The sequence below is a fragment of the Mchenga conophoros genome, linkage group LG20 (assembly GCF_057382185.1).
Source record: "Mchenga conophoros isolate Kocher_MC1m ecotype Shallow Benthic linkage group LG20, M_conophoros_male_GT1.1, whole genome shotgun sequence".
In the NCBI taxonomy this organism is placed as follows: Eukaryota; Metazoa; Chordata; class Actinopteri; order Cichliformes; family Cichlidae; genus Mchenga; species Mchenga conophoros.
In genome coordinates this window covers 18974281-18994518 of record NC_140545.1, presented here as the reverse complement: position 1 = coordinate 18994518, position 20238 = coordinate 18974281, and the positions used below count along the sequence as shown (strand labels likewise).

At 43.5% G+C, this 20238-nt stretch overlaps 1 protein-coding gene across 7 annotated transcripts in view; it reads left to right on the top strand.

Moving 5' to 3' along the window:
* myt1a (myelin transcription factor 1a) overlaps window positions 1-17967 on the top strand; it is a 64864-nt gene extending 46897 nt beyond the window's left edge. For 5 of the 7 annotated variants that reach the window (XM_085259437.1, XM_085259440.1, XM_085259435.1 and 2 more), the window contains 4 exons: window positions 9962-10053; window positions 10353-10456; window positions 14719-14862; window positions 16870-17967. In XM_085259437.1, the coding sequence (XP_085115563.1) occupies window positions 9962-10053; window positions 10353-10456; window positions 14719-14862; window positions 16870-17013 (484 nt within the window). In that variant the 3' untranslated portion in view covers window positions 17014-17967. The remainder of the gene's footprint in view (window positions 1-9961; window positions 10054-10352; window positions 10457-14718; window positions 14863-16869) is intronic. The other 2 variants (XM_085259442.1, XM_085259438.1) reach the window with 1 other exon arrangement.
* The last annotated feature ends 2271 nt before the right edge of the window (window positions 17968-20238 follow it).

Genomic DNA, 20238 nt, shown 5'->3' with positions numbered 1-20238 from the left:
GGAACCGGCTTTCCATTTCGATTCAAGAGAGACACTATCTCCACTTTGAAGATTAGGCCAAAGCTCTTGCTCATAGATGATTGTTGGGGTTTTCTCTGTTGTATTATTGTAGGGGCTACCTTACAATATAAAGCACCTTGCCTCAAGGTGAGGCAATCAGAGGCAATAGGTCTTATGAAGTAATAAGTTCAAATTTGGAATTATAAAAAAATATTTTCAGAAAAGGTCAGGTGAAATGTATAATAGTAGTTGTTTACAGGGAGTTGTATTAAAAAAAAAAAAAAACTGGAGCTCTGTCATGGTTTGGTGGTACATTTCAGCCAGTAGGGTTGGAGATCTGGTCTCTTCCAAGTTAGGTGTGCCTGGAACATTTCCAAAAGGAGGTGCCCAGGCTCTTTTTCACATGCAGAAGCAGCTTTCTTCTGAAATCTTTCTGGATGTCTGAGCTCCCTAACCTTCGTCTAAAGCCGAACCCAGCCATCCTACAGAGGAAACTCTTGCAAACAGCCATTACCCAGATTTCATAACCAACGGTAAGGGTTGTGATGTAGAGGGACTGGTAAATTGAATGCTTTGCCTTTCAGCTCAGCTCCCTCTTCACTATGGCAATCCAGTACAATGCTCACATTACAGCTGATGCCACACCAATCTACCAGTCCAACCTGTACTCCGTTACTCATTACTCATGAATAAGACACTTGAACTCCCTTGATTAAGGAAGCCTCTCACCTTCGACCCAGAGAGACCATTCCACTCTTTTTCTGGCAAAGAACCATGGCCTCAGACTCTTGGGTGTGCTGACTCTCATCCCAGACATTTCATACTCTGTTGCAAACTGCACCAGTGCATGCTGAAGATTGCACTCTTCTCTTCCACACCCTTCTCAACCTGGAAATGCCTTGCAATCCTGTCGATAGAACGTTAGAGACAAGGGGTTGAATCCAACACCTGCTGAAAACATGCTTAGATTTGTTACATTTGTTTGTTAAATTTGACAGCCCCACAATGTCAGTGTCAATGTTGAGATGCGAGGGTGAATATCATCCAAACATGGTGCTCACACCCATGATTCTACAATTGCCAAAGCCACAGCCCTTTTGGTGCTCTGATACTGCTCTACTGCTTCAGAACACCCCTGGTCCCACTGCCGTGACAGGTACAGATGAGCTGGATGTCTCCGAATTGGTCCTGAACATGGCCCATTATGACTTTATTTACCCCACCCTCCCCTGGGATGCAAAAGAAATCCTTTCAGATGTGGGAGTTAAAGATTCGACAGACATGGGCCTCTATCAGTCACCCAGTTTATCATCACTACTTGTTTGGGTTTTCCAGGTATGTCCAGCGGTCTTGGGCACCATCTGACTCAGTTTACTTCGATGTGGTGAACATTTTACAACTCGGTTCACCTTTTCAGCTGAGTGAACAAGATATATGTATATATATATATATATATATATATATATATATATATAAACACCCAGCACGCCCCTGCGGGCGGTTTATCCTTCAAGCTCGGGTCCTCTACCAGAGGCCTGGGAGCTTGAGGGTCCTGCGCAGTATCTTAGCTGTTCCCAGGACTGCGCTCTTCTGGACAGAGATCTCCGATGTTGTTCCCGGGATCTGCTGGAGCCACTCGCCTAGCTTGGGAGTCACCGCACCTAGTGCTCCGATTACCACGGGGACCACCGTTACCTTCACCCTCCACATCCTCTCGAGCTCTTCTTTGAGCCCTTGGTATTTCTCCAGCTTCTCATGTTCCTTCTTCCTGATGTTGCTGTCATTCGGAACCGCTACATCGATCACTACGGCCGTCTTCTTCTGTTTGTCTACCACCACTATGTCCGGTTGGTTAGCCACCACCATTTTGTCCGTCTGTATCTGGAAGTCCCACAGGATCTTAGCTCGGTCATTCTCCACCACCCTTGGGGGCATCTCCCATTTTGACCTCGGGACTTCCAGGTTATACTCGGCACAGATGTTCCTGTACACTATGCCAGCCACTTGGTTATGGCGTTCCATGTATGCCTTGCCTGCTAGCATCTTGCACCCTGCTGTTATGTGCTGGATTGTCTCTGGGGCATCTTTACACAGCCTGCACCTGGGGTCTTGCCTGGTGTGATAGACCCCAGCCTCTATGGATCTTGTGCTCAGAGCTTGTTCCTGTGCTGCCATGATTAGTGCCTCTGTGCTGTCTTTCAGTCCAGCTTTGTCCAGCCACTGGTAGGATTTCTGGATATCAGCCACCTCCTCTATCTGCCGGTGGTACATACCGTGCAGGGGCCTGTCCTTCCATGATGGTTCCTCGTCTCCCTCCTCTTTCTTGGGTTTCTGCTGCCTGAGGTATTCACTGAGCACTCGATCAGTTGGGGCCATCTTCCCAATGTATTCTTGGATGTTCGTTGTCTCATCCTGGACTGTGGTGCTGACACTCACCAGTCCCCGGCCCCCTTCCTTCCGCTTAGCGTACAGCCTCAGGGTGCTGGACTTGGGGTGAAACCCTCCATGCATGGTAAGGAGCTTTCTTGTCTTTATGTCAGTGGCTTCTATCTCCTCCTTTGGCCAGCCTATTACCCCAGCAGGGTACCTGATCACGGGCAGGGCGTACGTGTTGATGGCCCGGATCTTGTTCTTACCATTCAGCTGACTCCTCAGGACTTGCCTGACCCTCTGCAGGTACTTGGTGGTTGCAGCTTTTCTAGCGGCCTCTTCATGGTTCCCATTCGCCTGCGGGATCCCCAGGTTCTTGTAACTGTCCTCTATGTCTGCAATGTTGCCTTCTTGGTAGTTCAATCCCCTCAGTTCTGACTACCTTCCCTCTCTTTGTTACCATCCGACTACACTTCTCCAGTCCGAACGACATTCCAATGTCATTGCTGTATAGCCTGGTATATATATATACACTCAACAAAAATATAAACGCAACACCTTTGTTACTGCTCCCATTCCCCATGGGATGGACGTAGAGACCTAAAATTCATTCCAGATACACAATATAACCATCCCTCCCAAACAGTGGTCACAAATCAGTCCAAATGTGTGGTAGTGGGCACATCTGCTATATTGAGATAATCCATCCCACCTCACAGGTGTGCCACATCAGGATGCTGATCTGACATCATGAGTAGTGCACAGGTGTACCTCAGACTGCCCACAACAAAAGGCCACCCTGGAATGTGCAGTTTTTTGCGCTATTGGGGGTCTGGGGACCCAGAACCGGTCAGTATCTGGTGTGACCACCATTTGCCTCATGCAGTGCAACACATCGTCGCATGGAGTCTATCAGATTGTCAATTGTGGCCTGTGGAATGTTGGTCCACTCCACTTCAATGGCTGTGCGAGGTTGTTGGATATTCGTGGGAACTGGTACACGCTGTCGTATACGCCGGTCAAGCACATCCCGAACATGCTCAATGGGTGACATGTCCGGTGAGTATGCTGGCCATGCAAGAACTGGGACATTCTCAGCTGCCATCTGCCCTGAACAATGTGAACCATGATTCATCCGTGAAGCGCACACCTCTCCAACGTGCCAGACGCCATCGAATGTGAGCATTTGCCCACACAAGTCTGTTACGGCGACGAGCTGGAGTCAGGTCAAGACTCCGATGAGGACGACGGACATGCAGTTGAGCGTTCCTGAGACGGTTTCTGACAGTTTGTGCAGAAATTGTTTGGTTGTGCAAACCAATTGTTCCAGCAGCTGTCTGGGTGGCTGGTCTCAGACGATCTTGGAGGTGAACCTGCTGGATGTGGAGGTCCTGGGCTGGTGTGGTTACACGAGGTCTGCGGTTGTGAGGCCGGTTGGATGTGCTGCCATATTCTCTGAAACGCCTGTGGAGACGGCTTATGGTTGAGAAATGAACATTCAATGCACGGGCGACAGATCTGGTTGACATTCCTGCTGTCAGCATGCCAATTGCACGCTCCCTCATTGCTTGTGGCATCTGTGGCATTTTGCTGTGAGACAAAACTGCACATTCCAGGGTGGCCTTTTGTTGTGGGCAGTCTGAGGTACACCTGTGCACTACTCATGATGTCAGATCAGCATCCTGATGTGGCACACCTGTGAGGTGGGATGGATTATCTCAATATAGCAGATGTGCCCACTACCACACATTTGGACTGATTTGTGACCACTGTTTGGGAGGGATGGTTATATTGTGTATCTGGAATGAATTTTAGGTCTCTACGTCCATCCCATGGGGAATGGGAGCAGTAACAAAGGTGTTGCGTTTATATTTTTGTTGAGTGTATATACCAGGCTATATATATATATATATATATATATATATATATATATATATATTTATATATATATTTAGGCTCAGTTATTGTATTTTTATTTTTTGAAGATGCAACATCTTTTTGGCGACGAGGACGTTTAGGGGGAAGGAGTTTGGGCGATCGGACTGAAAGAAAAGAGAAGAAAATAAAGTGATGGAGTCGGCTACAGGTTTGGCTAGCTTTTCAAAGAATGCAAAAGTTTTCGGCTGGAAATAGAAGGCAGTGACCTCGAAGCGGAAATGGCTACAATTGGTACGCTAGTAGCGTTCGATCCAAAGAATCAGACTTGGGATGAGTACACGGAAATACTCGAGCAGTTTTTCGCAGCTAACGGGATCGACGATGCAGAGAAACAAAGAGCGATATTAATAAGTGTCGTCGGAGCAGCGACGTACAGCTTGATGCGAAACCTTCTCAGCCCGGCCAAGCCCAAAGACAAAACCTTCCAAGAGCTGGTGCTTCTGATGAAAAATCACTTCGATCCGAAGCCCAGTGAAATTGTGCAAGCCGAATGAAACCGTCATGGAATATGTAGTGGAGCTGCGTCGCCTGGCACAGGATTGTAACTATGGCAACACGTTACAACAGATGTTGAGAGATAGGATCGTCTGCGGAATTAAGGATGACCGAATTCAGAGACGTCTCTTGTCAGAAATAGATCTCACTTTTGACAAGGCTCTGTCAATTGCAGTAGCCATGGAGACTGCAAATAAAAATGCACAGGATCTGCAGACCTCAGGGGCGTCAGCAAAAATGTTTCAGTCTCGCTAGAGGACAACAGGAGAGTCGTACCTTTAAAGCAGAAAATAAAGAGTGTTATCGTTGCAAAGGAACCAAGGACACAGCAGCAGACTGTAAGTACAAACAAGAAAAATGTCATGCTTGTGGTAAAATGGGACACATAGCTAGAGCTTGTAAAAGCAAGACTAAACTGAACCAGAAAAAGTATGGATCGACATATGTAAAGAAAGAAAAAAAGCAGAGTTCACACTACAGTACTCACAATGTGGGCGAGAAAGCAGATAACAACAAAACTGATAGCTCTGAAGATGACTCTTTTATGTTGAACTGTGTCAAGTGCAGTCAAGGGCACAAAAGAAAACTGTTCAAGTTAGGGCGTGGCAGTGCGGTACACTTAAGAAGAGTAGACCCCTACACTGTGGATATGCAAATTGATGGAAAAAAGGTGAACTTTGAAATAGACACTGGATGTTGCCTAACAGTCATGAACGAAGCAACATTCAGAGAAACAGGGAAAGACAGCAAGCCCCCCAGCCTGCAGCCCATCAAAATCAAGCTCGAAACTTATACAGGGGATCCTGTTAAGGTGATTGGTGCAACACGAGTCAGCGTCAAATACAAGCAGCAGAAAAAACATCTGCCCCTGGTGGTGGTCGAAGGCGACGGCCCCAGCTTGCTAGGTCGAGCTTGGCTCGAGGAAATTAAATTGGACTGGGGTGAAATGAAAAACAGTCCTAACAACAGAAAGCTGCACCAAGTCAAAACAACAGAGAAAACACTTCAGCAAGTGTTAAGTAAACATGAAAATGTGTTCAAAGAGGAGTTGGGCACCCTGAAAGGAATGAAAGCTGCTATTCATGTGAAAAGTGATGCCACCCCACGCTTCTTCCGTCCGCGTTCTGTCCCCTTTGCTATGCGAGCAAAAGTCGACGAGGAAATAGACCGACTGTTGAAAGAAGGCATCATCTCGCCAGTGAAATATGCTGAATGGGCGGCACCAGTAGTGCCACTCCTGAAGCCCACAGGGACAATAAGACTGTGTGGGGATTACAAGCTTACTGTAAATACCGTGGCTTCACTGGAGCAGTACCCCATACCCAGAATGGAGGACTTGTTTGCCACACTGTCCGGGGGTAAGCAGTTCTCAAAATTAGACATGAGCCACGCTTACCAGCAAATCCTCTTGGATGACGAATCGAAAAAGTACGTGACAGTAAACACATCTCGGGGGCTGTTCACGTATAACAGATTGCCTTTTGGAGTGGCCTCTGCTCCAGCAATATTCCAGAGGACCATGGAAAGTCTTTTGAAGGGGATACCTCATGTAGCAGTGTATTTAGATGACATCTTAGTGACTGGAGTGGATGAAGTAAGCCATCTACAGAACCTGGATGAGGTGTTGACCCGGTTGGAGGAAGCTGGGTTGAGGTTAAAGAGGTGCAAGTGTGCCTTCATGCAAGAGAAAGTGGAGTACTTGGGGCACATAGTGGACGCCCAGGGGCTCCACCCAGTGGAAAAGAAAGTTAAAGCAATCATGGACGCACCTACCCCCACAAATGTCACTGAACTGAAAGCATACTTAGGTTTGCTAAATTACTACAACAAATTCCTTCCAAACCTGGCAACCCGGTTGGCACCCTTACATGAACTTTTGAGACACGAGGTACAGTGGACATGGCAAAAGAGACAAGAGGAAGCATTCCAGAAATCTAAGAACCTGTTGAACTCAGCAGAGGTGTTAGTTCATTATTCTGCTGACCGTGAGTTGGTTCTCTCATGTGATGCATCCCCATATGGCGTAGGCGCCGTATTGTCACATAAGATGGAGGATGGAAGCGAGAGACCTTTGGGGTTCATGTCACACACACTCTCTCCTGCTGAGAAAAAGTATTCTCAGCTTGACAAAGAAGGTCTAGCTGTGATATTTGGCATCAAGAAATTTCACAAATACTTGTATGGCCGAGTTTTCACGATTTACACAGATCATAAACCCTTAATCTCACTGTTCAATGAAAAGAAGCCTATACCTCAGATGGGCTCACCAAGAGTACAAAGATGGGCCGTGACATTGAGTGCTTACGAGTACAACATCAGGTACAAGCCAGGAAAACATCATGAAAACGCGGATGCGCTCAGCCGGTTGCCGGTACCAGACTCAGCACCTGAGCGAGAGATGGCTGAGCAGGTTTTGATGATGGATGTACTGGATGACACATTAGTGGACACTGCACAGATCAAACGATGGACAGCTAAGGATGTCTTGTTGTCGCAAGTCCACGAGTACACCTTAAAAGGCTGGCCAACTGAGACCGACACCTGTTTAAAGCCGTATCGACAGAGAAAGCTGGAACTGAGTGTGAGGGATGGTTGCGTGCTCTGGGGAGCCCGAGTAATTATTCCCACCAAAGGCCGAGACAAAATATTGAAACTCCTGCACCAGACTCATACAGGCATGTCGAAGATGAAAGGCTTGGCAAGGTCGTATGTATGGTGGCCAGGGATGGATGAGAACATTGAAAGAGAAGTGCAGGCATGTGAGGAGTGTCAGAAACACTCCAAGTCACCACCTACTGCACCATTACACCCTTGGGAGTGGCCGGAGTCACCATGGTCCAGAATCCATGTGGACTATGCAGGGCCTTTCCTCGGGGAGATGTTTCTAATCATTGTGGATGCTCATTCCAAGTGGATGGACATTTACCCTGTGAAATCCTCTACATCACAGGTAACTATAGAGAAACTGCGCCAGAGTTTCAGTGTGTTTGGACTACCTAAAATGTTAGTTTCAGACAACGGAACATGTTTCACAAGTGCTGAATTTGAGTCATTCATGAAGCAGAATGGAATTGACCATGTAAGATCAGCACCTTTCCACCCTTCTTCAAATGGGCTGGCTGAGAGGGCGGTCCAGACCTTTAAGGAGGGGATGAAGAAAGTCAAAGGTGATACCTTGCAAACCAGACTGTCCCGATTTCTGTTCAGTTATCGCATCACACCGCATGCCACTACTGGTTTATCACCTGCAGAGTTGATGATGTCACGGAGACTCAGATCAGTTTTGGACTTGCTCATGCCTGATGTGAAAACAAAAGTGCAGCACAAACAATCGAAACAGAAAGAAAATCATGACACCAAGAAAAGACTGAGAAGTTTCACACCAGGAGACAAGGTCTTCATCAGAAACTACTCCTATGGCCCGAAGTGGATTCCCGCAGTCATCGTGAGAGCATCGGGTCCAGTGTCTTACATTGTTACCATTGGATCAGGTCAAACTGTGAAGCGGCATGTGGATCAGGTGAGAGCAAGAGTGGCTGACACTGTTCCCAGTACACCAGACAGGGAGGTGGAGCCATTGCTTGACAAAGAATCAGTGCCTGAGTGCTGCTTGCCATCAGAGTTGGACACATCGCCACAACCTCCGGCAATGGAGTTGCCTTATGCTCCGGAGACTCCAGCTCCCGGAGACTCCTCAGGGACACCCGTGTTGCGACCTTCCCAGAGAGAGAGACGTCCACCAGAGACTTTAAAGGACTTTGTTAGGTAGTGTGAGATCTTCCAGAAATAGAGCAACAATGCGCTCTGATCTCACAGGAAGGACGTACCTTCCTAGTTAGAAAAAAAAAAAAAAAAAAGAGAAACATGGAAACCTATGTACAGTTGTATGGTTGTATGGTTACCTTAATTACATGTTGATTGTTTGTTAAGCATTCTTTAGATAAACAGTTATTTTGTAAGTCAAGGGAGTTGTTGACTTAAGGGGGGAGGAGATGTGGTATCGCAAGAAATAAGTGGTTATATAAATATATGAGTATACATAATAGTTATTATTCATAGATACCTACATCCTAAGTTCCTGTTAATCTTCTGAAAGAAACAGAATGAATGTGTTGTTACAATGGTAATGCCAGGAGAGGCAGTATTAGTTCTGTGTTACATTAATGTGTAAGGAAGTGGAAGAAGAGTGTGTCCTGTAGGAGGCAGTAGAAAATGGATGCTCATGTTCTGTACATGCCCTGAAAGTAAGGTTCAGTAAACCAGTGCAACGATAAGGCTCAGTTATTGTATTTTTATTTTTTGAAGATGCAACAATATATATATATATATATATATATATATATATATATATATATATATATATATATATATATATACATATATATATATATATATACATATATATATATATATATATATATATATATATATATATAATATTTTGATTTGATATATGGCCTCATATCAGATAATCTAATAACAATGTCCATCATTAACCTAAGGTGCTCTGGTAAGTTCAATGTTATGCTTGAACATGGCATTTGTTTTCACCAACCCATGCCTAGCACAGATTTCCAATAACAAAACACCACTGGATTAGATCAAGCAAGCTGTTTCTCTCAATCATCCCTCACCAGGTAACTCCAACGAGACTTCATTGTGGGCACTGAAGTCTCTATAGAGAAACATTGCACCCAACCACAGTGCTTGCATCCATGGGTGGTGGATCCACAGGGCGGCAAAACTGTTATTTTTGTGTGCTGTGCCCGCACAGGCCCCATGGACCCCAGGGCTGGATCCAATGGTGGGCCACAATTTAAGGTTAACCAGCCCCAAGAACTCAGTTCCATGAGGGTTTTTTGAATTGTTCTTTGACAAATAATGAAGGTGGCCATGCAAAATATTTACAATAAAGCTCATTTGAAATGTACAAATTCTATTTTTGCTGTATTTTCATGTATGTTTGTACATTTAAATAAAAACCTATTTTCCATTTTTCTGGCAAAATCTGAAAAAATGAGGGGTTGCTCAAGACGTGTGTGTGTGTGTGTGTGTGTGTGTGTGTGTGTGTGTGTGTCCCTTCTTATCCATGTGTCCACTATTTCAGCCTTGTGTGAGAATGTAAGAGCTCTTGATCCTCATCAGCTGCTTCTCTCAGTCTGTCAGGTTGTCCCAGAGCATCAGCCAACAAGAAAAGAGCCAAGTTCCCTGGAGATGAGTATATCACTGCAAAGTTCAGAGCCAGTGATGGTAAGAAACCGTGATGTTTCCTCTCTGCTCAAAATTATGCCTGTGTTACATTTGTTTTTGCTCCTATACTTCCCAATGAGAGTTACATTTTATTTATATAGCACTAAAGCAAAACAACAGTTGCCCCAAGGTACTTTATATTGTAAAACTACTACTATAACAGAGAGAAAACCCCAACAATCAGATTACAATCAGATAGTTTAAATGCTGAGTGTAATCCAAATAACAGGCTACCAAAGCAGGACTATTAGGTGTCTTCACATTCATTTTGCTAATAGTGAATTTCTGATCTTGCTCAGTGCTGGACAATGATGAAGATATCAAGCAGCTCAATAAGGAAATCAACGAGCTGAATGAGTCCAACTCAGAGATGGAGGCCGACATGATAAACCTGCACACTCAGGTGAGTGCAGCTTTTCAGTCACTGCACAGCCAGCAGGACCCCATGTTCTATTCCAGATATTGCCATGTGACATTACACCCAGATATGGTGTATTGGTCAGTCTTCCTACGCAGCTACCAACACTGGTAAAACATTCAACTCCATAACAACCAAGGAAACATCATAATTTATACAGTCCAAGTTCTTAAAAAGTTGAGCCACCGTGTAAAGCATTAAAAAAAATGTGAATCTCTGCAAATTTTACAGACCCGAACACAGAAAGCATATCAGATGTTTAAGCTGAGACATTTTACTATGTAAAGGCTGGAAAAGCAATTATTACTAAAAAAAAAAAAAAAAGAAAGAAAAGAACAGCTGCAGGAACATTTTGCACTTAATTTGAATAGTTGGCCACAGGTTGGTAACATGACTGTGTGTAATCAGAGCATCTTAGAGACAGAGTGTTACCTTGTGCAAAAATCTGTTTTCAATTATGAAACAATTCCAGAATAATGTTCCTCTGTGTAAAATTGCAAATCTTTCAATATGTCATCTATATGTGAAAGACTCTTACCCACACAGCATTCTGTAACTGTTTGGTTAGTTTTTATTTAACGTTTCTGGCACACACAATGCTTTCCGTTCGCCCAGGTGTTACCACAGTACTGTGTCCGGAGCTCTGAACAAGCCGAACAGAAGTGTGATGAATTGGTACAAACTGTACGGAGTGGAGAATACTGTCTTTTCCTTGGATTCTGCAGACAAGGGAATCTGCCAGTACCTCTTGGTTAAATCCAGTGTCATGAAAAATAACACTGGCCTGCCTAAGCAGTCCAGGAGCTCGTCGACCCAGGACATGGGGTAGGCATCAAGCCATGACACTTTGTTCCCCTTGCAGTAATAGACACAGAACCGTATAGACCCATCTTTCTTCACAACCAGAACTATGGGCCTACAACAAGCACTGTGCAACTGTTCTGTCACTCCCATTTTCAGCATTTCAGCCGATTCTTTCTGAACAATTTGTCGCTTATGTTCAGGCAACCTGTAGGGCTGTAAATGCACCATCACGCCAGACTGTGTTTCAAAATGGTGCTCTATGAGAGTCATACAGCTAGGCAGCAGGGAGAACAATCTGCAAAACACTGTTGCAATGCTGCAACATCCATTTTCTGGGACTATGTGAGATGGTTATCACAATGGAGGGAGGCGGGAATGGTGGAATTTGGTACCTCCAGCTCCAACTCATCTCTCTCTTTTACCAGGCTCACCAGAGAATCAGTTTCAGCCTCTCTTCACGCTTTAAGGAGGTTGAGGTGACAAGTTTGAGTGGCACCTCCCCTGTTCGACCGTATCACTTTATAGTCAACGTCCCCCACTCGCCGTGTGACCATGAAGGGTCCTTGCCCATTGGCAAGTAATTTCAAGCGAGAAGAAGGAAGCAAAACAAGCACTTTATCTCCAGGTGAAAATTTGCCAAAGTCTAGCCTGTCTGTTGTACTGGCACTGCTGCCGCTCCTGGGCCTGGTGCAAATTCTCTCAAAATGATCACACCAAAGTATGCAGCTTTGCTCACAAGTCCAGGACATACTGAATGTCGTTTTTATAATAATAATAATAATAATAATAATAATAATAATGGATTGGATTTTTAGCGGGACTCAGACCTTCCTCCCAGTTTTATTTGATTCGGTTGAGCAGCCCTGTAGCTTCCTGCAGAACAGTAACTCGAAGGGAGAAAATTCCATGGAGGCCTACAATCAACAGAGGGTCTAACCAGCGATCCCAACTATGTTCATTCTCATGAATGAACTTACAAATCATGGATTTTACAGACTGAAATGACCTGAAAAAGCAGCACCTGCACCACTCTCTTTGCAGTGCGCAGTGGCACTACTTCTGGGTATCACGTTGCATAAACCACTAGAACTAAGACAAAGTGATAACTGCATCCAGTGAAATGGCCAGATCCATGCCAACAGGCTCAAACGGGACCTCCATTTATGGCAGTGGACGCAAAGACACTCTTCTGTGCGAGTGTCACAACTCACTCAATAAAGACTTGACTCCTTACGAGGATGCTGTATGTCCCTCAGGGACCGGGGAGGGTGCCGGAGCCCCAGTGATGCGGAACACCTGTCCCACCTCAATCAGCAGACACTCCCACTTCAGGTGTCCTGGCTGCACTCACTCCCAGCACTCCTGCCCTGGCGCCCGTGCCATGGCTCAGAAACAGTGCCATTCACTTCAGGATTCTCGGGGACAGAAAAAAAAAATTTTTTCCCCAGTACTCAGTGCCAGCTATGACGCCGTTTAAAATGCAGAAGGTTGCAGGGCCCTCCCATGGCTCGCTCATCCAATTATTTTCAACTCCTGTCACAAAGTCAAAGAAGAAGTGCAGACCACCCTAATTCATCACCTTGCTGCCAAGTGATTTCTTATGTTTATCTGTTCTGTGCCAATCCTTGTCACAGTTTTTACTTGTATACTAATCCCACTATGCATTTTGATGTCTTTATAGCATAATCAAGCAAACAAGTGACAGAATGCTTTGGAGATCTTAACTTTTATCAAAATACAGTTTTGCTAATGTCCACTACACTGCCAACCTTAAAATCTTGACAAGGCTTTGTTTGTTTGTTTTTAATGAATCCATGCAGAATTCACTTATATGACCGTTGGGAAAACAATGGAATGTCTTGCCTTATCAAGACTTCTTTTTTCCGAGAGGTACATTTACCAAAGCCTGCGTTGTTACTTCTGTCCTATTTTGGTTTATGAGTAAGGTTGGTGAATGAGCTGAATACTACACTAGTTCACTCTGTTGTGTATATGGGTGTCCAGGTATTTGTATTCCTCCACCACATCACATTGGAGCATAGAGTGTGTTATACTTTTGTCACGATAATACACACTGTAGCCGATTTGTATCTACAGGTATCAGAAAGAAGCCACAACCAAGGTACGTGGATTATTTCTTTTTATAACTTCAGGACATTACAGGTCTGCTAGTTATGTGACATACAATGCTGTTATGTCACACCCTCTGGTATTAAGTTCTAAATTCATGTAAGACTTCCAGAGTACTCTGATAACACTGAGAAGGGCATCTCCAGTTTAATAGTAAATGTTACATGGACTGATTCTTACATAGCGCTTTTCTACTCTCCCAGAGTACTCAAAGCGCTTTATACAACATGACACATTCACCCATTCACACCCATTTACACAAGCATGCTTACTAACTACCATTCACACACATTCTCACTTCGATGAATGCAATTTTAATTAGAGCAACTTGGGGTTGATATCTTGCCCAAGGATATTTGGCGTGCAGAGTAAGGGGAGCCAGGGATCAAAACACCAACCTTCTGATCAGCAGATGGCCTGCTCTCCCTCCTGAGCTACAGCCACCCCATTTTCTGTTCTTTAAATTACTTATTGACATCACAGTTCAGAAAACATCCAAACAAACACATGGCATCTCTAAATTCAAACTCTTTTGTTTAGTTAACATGTGAGTACATATATATACATAAAGGTCTAATTCCAAACTGCATATCAGGTTTTTACACATGCATGTTGAAAGGGCAAAAATATTCTTGAGGCGCTGTGAATAATATTATTAAAATTGAGGGTTATTATACAGTGGCATTACTTTAAATGGAGCAAAACTGTATTTTGATAAAAGTTAAGATCACCAGAGCATTCTGTCGTTTGTTTGCTTGATTATGCTTTAAAGACATCAAAATGCATAGTGGGATTAGTATACAAGTAAAAACTGTGACAAGGATTGGTACAGAACGGATAAACATAAGCAGTCACTTAGCAGGTGATGAATTTTTGTTGTTTGCACTACTTCTTCTTTGATTGGGTGACAGGAGTTGAAAATAATTGGATGAGAGAACCATGGGGAGGTCCTTGCATAATTTCAAGAAAACTGCATTTTAAACGCTGTCACAGCTCACACTGAGCACCAGAAAAATGTCTTTGAACACCGCTTTTCCCGGCACCCACAAAACAGGCATTCGCAAGAATGACTTCCAGGCTCGCCGGTCTATGACAGCGGACCCAGTTTCACTGTCTGTAAACACATTTCCATCCATTCAACCAACAAAGAAGCTATGAATATGCTGTGAATAACATATGGGTTTATGCCAGTCATTACATTCTGTTTTCATTTCTATTTTACAAGCATCCCAGTAGTTTTGGAATTGAGTTTGTAGTTTTCGAGCTGTCGGTGGTGCTACTTCAAGAATGTGTTGCGTCCTTCTCTGCTTTAGATTTCTTCTATGGAGAAGAACCTGAAGAGCATGGAGGAGGAGAACAAACAGATAGAAGAAAGGAATGAGGCCTTGTTCCTGGAGCTATCTGGCCTTAGTCAGGCTTTGATCCGGAGCCTAGCCAACATCAGCCTGCCTACCATGGTAAGCATTACTGCTTTTTAAGAAAAGAGACCTGAGCATCTTCCTCATTTCAGCAGCTTTAAACATTTCACTTGAAATTCAACTTGGGTTCAACCCCTTGAAGACTTTAGTCTGAAAAGATTTATAGAGTAAGATCAAATAGCCTTTCTTTCATTTTTTCCAAATTAGCATTTTTACCCAAATCAAATGTTTGTCAGTAAGCAACCCTGTGCGATGAATATTTTTTACAGCATAGCTTCATAGTACAACAGAACAGTCAGCTTAAAGCAGCTGATAACTTAAACCCCATGCAAGTGTCTCTCTCAAAGAAAACTAATGATAGCATACAGTGGGGCAAAAAAGTATTTAGTCAGCCACCGATTGTGCAAGTTCCCCCACCTAAAATGATGACAGAGGTCAGTAATTTGCACCAGAGGTACACTTCAACTGTGAGAGACAGAATGTGAAAAAAAAAAAAATCCATGAATCCACATGGTAGGATTTGTAAAGAATTTATTCGTAAATCAGGGTGGAAAATAAGTATTTGGTCAATAACAAAAATACAACTCAATACTTTGTAACATAACCTTTGTTGGCAATAACAGAGGTCAAACGTTTACTATAGGTCTTTACCAGGTTTGCACACACAGTAGCTGGTATTTTGGCCCATTCCTCCATGCAGATCTTCTCGAGAGCAGTGATGTTTTGGGGCTGTCGCCGAGCAACACGGACTTTCAACTCCCGCCACAGATTTTCTATGGGGTTGAGGTCTGGAGACTGGCTAGGCCACTCCAGGACTTTCAAATGCTTCTTACGGAGCCACTCCTTTGTTGCCCGGGCGGTGTGTTTTGGATCATTGTCATGTTGGAAGACCCAGCCTCGTTTCATCTTCAAAGTTCTCACTGATGGAAGGAGGTTTTGGCTCAAAATCTCGCGATACATGGCCCCATTCATTCTGTCCTTAACATGGATCAGTCGTCCTGTCCCCTTGGCAGAAAAACAGCCCCATAGCATGATGTTTCCACCCCCATGCTTCATAGTAGGTATGGTGTTCTTGGGATGCAACTCAGTATTCTTCTTCCTCCAAACACGACCAAAAAGTTCTACTTTGGTTTCATCTGACCACATGACATTCTCCCAATCCTCTGCTGTATCATCCATGTGCTCTCTGGCAAACTTCAGACGGGCCTGGACATGCACTGGCTTCAGCAGCGGAACACGTCTGGCACTGCGGGATTTGATTCCCTGCCGTTGTAGTGTGTTACTGATGGTGACCTTTGTTACTTTGGTCCCAGCTCTCTGCAGGTCATTCACCAGGTCCCCCCGTGTGGTTCTGGGATCTTTGCTCACCGTTCTCATTTTGACCCCACGGGATGAGATCTTGCGTGGAGCCCCAGATCGAGGGAGATTATCAGTGGTCTTGTATGTCTTCCATTTTCTGATGATTGCTCCCATAGTTGATTTTTTTCACACCAAGCTGCTTGCCTATTGTAGATTCACTCTTCCCAGTCTGGTGCAGGTCTACAATACTTTTCCTGGTGTCCTTCGAAAGCTCTTTGGTCTTGGCCATGGCGGAGTTTGGAGTCTGACTGTTTGAGGCTGTGGACAGGTGTCTTTTATACAGATGATGAGTTCAAACAGGTGCCATTCATACAGGTAACGATTGGGGGACAGAAAAGCTTCTTACAGAAGACGTTACAGGTCTGTGAGAGCCAGAGATTTTCCTTGTTTGAGGTGACCAAATACTTATTTTCCACCCTAATTTATGAATAAATTCTTTACAAATCCTACCATGTGAATTCATGGATTTTTTTTTCACATTCTAGCTCTCACAGTTGAAGTGTACCTCTGGTGCAAATTACTGACCTCTGTCATCATTTTAAGTGGGGGAACTTGCACAATCGGTGGCTGACTAAATACTTTTTTGCCCCACTGTACATTTAAGAGATAAAACATGTGAGTAGTATTGTGTACTAGCACTGTTTTGGGTGTTACACCTTTTTATTCTCTTGACGTGCGTGTCTTTAGCAGGAGCCACTATCAGAGCAGAACTTTGACAGCTATGTGGACACCCTGACCCACATGTTTACCAACAAAGACTGCTACCAGAACCCCGAGAACCGGGCTCTGCTAGAGTCCATCAATCAGGCAGTAAAGGGCATCGAGGTGTAAGAGAAACTGGAGGATGACAGGTGGCAGGGCATCACGGTGACGCCACCAATCTTTTTTTCCAAACCCTTTAGATACTCTGTATCATGAGTTTTTCTCATTGGAGTTTTGTCCTCTGTTCTTTGCATTTGTTTCCTGTTTGCATGTTGCTTTATAAAGGTGTGAGCGTGAACAGATGTGTGGATGTAAAGCGTGTCAAGGCACACTGAAAGCAAACTGTTGCCATAAGCAACGGCACCTCAAGGTATACACAGACAGGCACAGAGAGAACAGAACAAAGGAGTGCAGTATCCCGCCTGAGCTGAGCAGATTCTTAGTTAGTGAACATTTCCCATCTCCACTCAGTAATGTTGATAGTATTCTATATGAGCATAGTGATGTTGCACTTCCAGGACTAGTTTGTAGATTCATTGTTACTATTGCTGTGTATCTATTTAAGTCGACTGCAAATGTTGGTTTAATAACTTATTTATTCATGTCTGCGGTAATATTTTTATGTTGACTATTTATTATTCATTATTGATTTCATTTTATTTCAAAGTGCTACCTGAGAAGATTTTAACCGGAAACTAAGAGAAGGGAGTCATTTCCTCTGCACCGCTTAACAAAGAGGAAATATTTTAAGATATCAACTATGAATTGTTTTATATATCTTATTATTTATTTAAAACACTGGGATCTTTTTAAGTGCAAATATTTTGTAACAGAAAGTTTTTTAATAATTTTCTAAAAAATCTTTTGTGCTTCTGTTTATATGAGTTTTCTTTTTTCCACAAGCTATTTTGAGTACATTGCAATACACTGGGAAAATTGAGCTGCACATATTTCAGTATTTATCTGGTAATGATGAACAAAGTGATGGTGAATATTTATTTTGTACTGTCTATGTGTTAATGATGGCTGTGTATGGATTAGTCTTTATGTTTGCTCTTGAAATAAAGGTCAACCCAAAATGAATATGGACTGGACTGAGTGTATGCTTCCAGGTCTTTTAGCAGTAAAACAGTCTTTTACTGCTAAAACCTCTTAAAGGTTCTGGAAAACCACAATCAGTGTTAGAACTGCCTGTGTGGTCAAGGTTTTGTGTAATTCTAGTATATGTCTGTGAAGGTTCTCAGTCATCCAAGTCATTGTACTCTAAGGAACTTTGAAAGAAAAGCGTCTGGACTTTTTACTTGCTTGAAGATGTTTCAGCTCTCATCCAAGAAGCTTCTTCAGTTCTAAGGTCAAATGGTGGAGTCTCAGATTTAAGCTCTATGGGAGTGTACCCCAAGAGGGACATGGACCCCCTATTGATCCTCTATAGCGAAGAACGCTCAGACCTCTACATTGGAGAGGCCAAACATCCATTTCATAAATGCATGACACAACATAGAAGAGCCACCTTGATGGGACAAGACTTGGCAGTCCATCTGCATCTAAAGGACAAAGGCCACTCTTTCAAGAATGCCAATGTTCATATTTTGGACAGAGAAAACAGGTGGTGTGAAAGAAGCCATCTATGTCCACTGTGAACAACCACCTTTGAAGAGGGGGCAGCTTACAACACAGTTTGCCATCTATCTCTCGTCTGATTACCGGTAGGTAGAGGATCAATAAGGGGCTCCATGAGCCTCTTGGGGACACTCCCATAGGGCTTAAATCTGGGACTCTCCACCATTTGACCCTAGAACTGAAGAAGCTTCTTGGACGAGAGGTGAAACGTCTTCAAGCAACTTAAAAGTCCAGACGCTTTTCTTTCCAAGCTCCTTGACTAATTCTAGTATACTTCCAATATTCTCTTGTATTCAGTTCAGTTTATTTTTATTCATACATTATCACTTCACAACAACCGTCACCTCAAGATGCTTTATACTATATACAATATAAGAGATACCCCAACAATCGGAAAAACTTCCATGAGCAGCACTTTGTAACAATGGGAAGGAATAACTGTTTTCTGTTGTTGTTTTATTTGAACATGAACAGACTTTCTGCAGAACCAGACTCAAAGAGGGGCAGCCTGTCACTACTTTGGTGGGTTAAGAGAAAAACAAAAGGAAAGAGATGCAAGACCAAAACACAAGGAGAGAGAGGAGACAAACATTAATGACGTGTGGTAGTGACATATATAACCATCAGGATTAAATAGAGGTGAAAGGAGAAGAAATGTTCAGCGCAACAAGGAAAGTCCACCACAGTGCCTGTGCATAACCAAGTGACTTTCAAAGTAGCAAGGGTTTCAGCCAAAACCAAACTGGGAGCCTGGTAGCTGAAGGTTCTGCCTCACATTCTACTTTTAGAAATTTGAGGAAGCAAGTGCTCTGTCGGGGTAATACAGTACTAAAAGGTCTTTAAGATATCAGGTTTCATCATATCCTACGAAAGAAGGATTTTAAATTTTATTCTAGATACAAAAACCTGACCCCATGCGATCACAAGCTAGTGGTCCCAATCCTCAGGTAAATTGCATCAGGAACACTATCTGGAATAAAATCCAAATCAAACATACAGATCCATCTGATATAAATTTTATTTATATAGCACCAAATCACAACAACAGTTGCCTTGCGGTGCTTTATATTGTAAGATAGAGACCTTACAATAACAATACTAGAGAAAACAATCAAACGGCCCCCTGTAAGAAAGCACTTGTCAAAAGTGCGATGAAAAAACTCCCCTTTAAACAGGAAAAAAACTTTTAGAGAACCAGGCTCAGGGAGGGGCAACCATTTGCTGTGACTGGTAGGGAGTGCGGGACAGAAGACAGGACAAAGACACACACTGAAAGAGAGCCAGAGATTAATAACTAGTAATTCAATGCAGAGTGGTGTACAAAGACATGGTGAGTGAAGAAGAAACACTCAGTACATGATGGGAAACCCCAGCAGCCACAGCACAATTACGGGAGGATTCAGGGTCACCTACTGTAGCCTTAACTACATGCTATAGTCTGTTTCATTAGATATAATGCTTCCAGGTCTTTGACTTTGAAAGATGCCTTGAACAAGTGTCCAGGATTGTGTGGATAATGTGCATAGCAAAGAAAACATATGCACTGTTCTCTCATAACATTTCTAATAACACTACCTTAGGGGCCATGTACAGTGCAGAAAGTACATTATACAGATCCCAGCACAGAACGGTGTAGAAACCCACCACCAACTCTGGAGTATGAAGCAGACTCCTTGGTTATCCTTTAGCTACTGAAATGTGTGTATAGCTGTTTATACTGATACAGTCTGACTG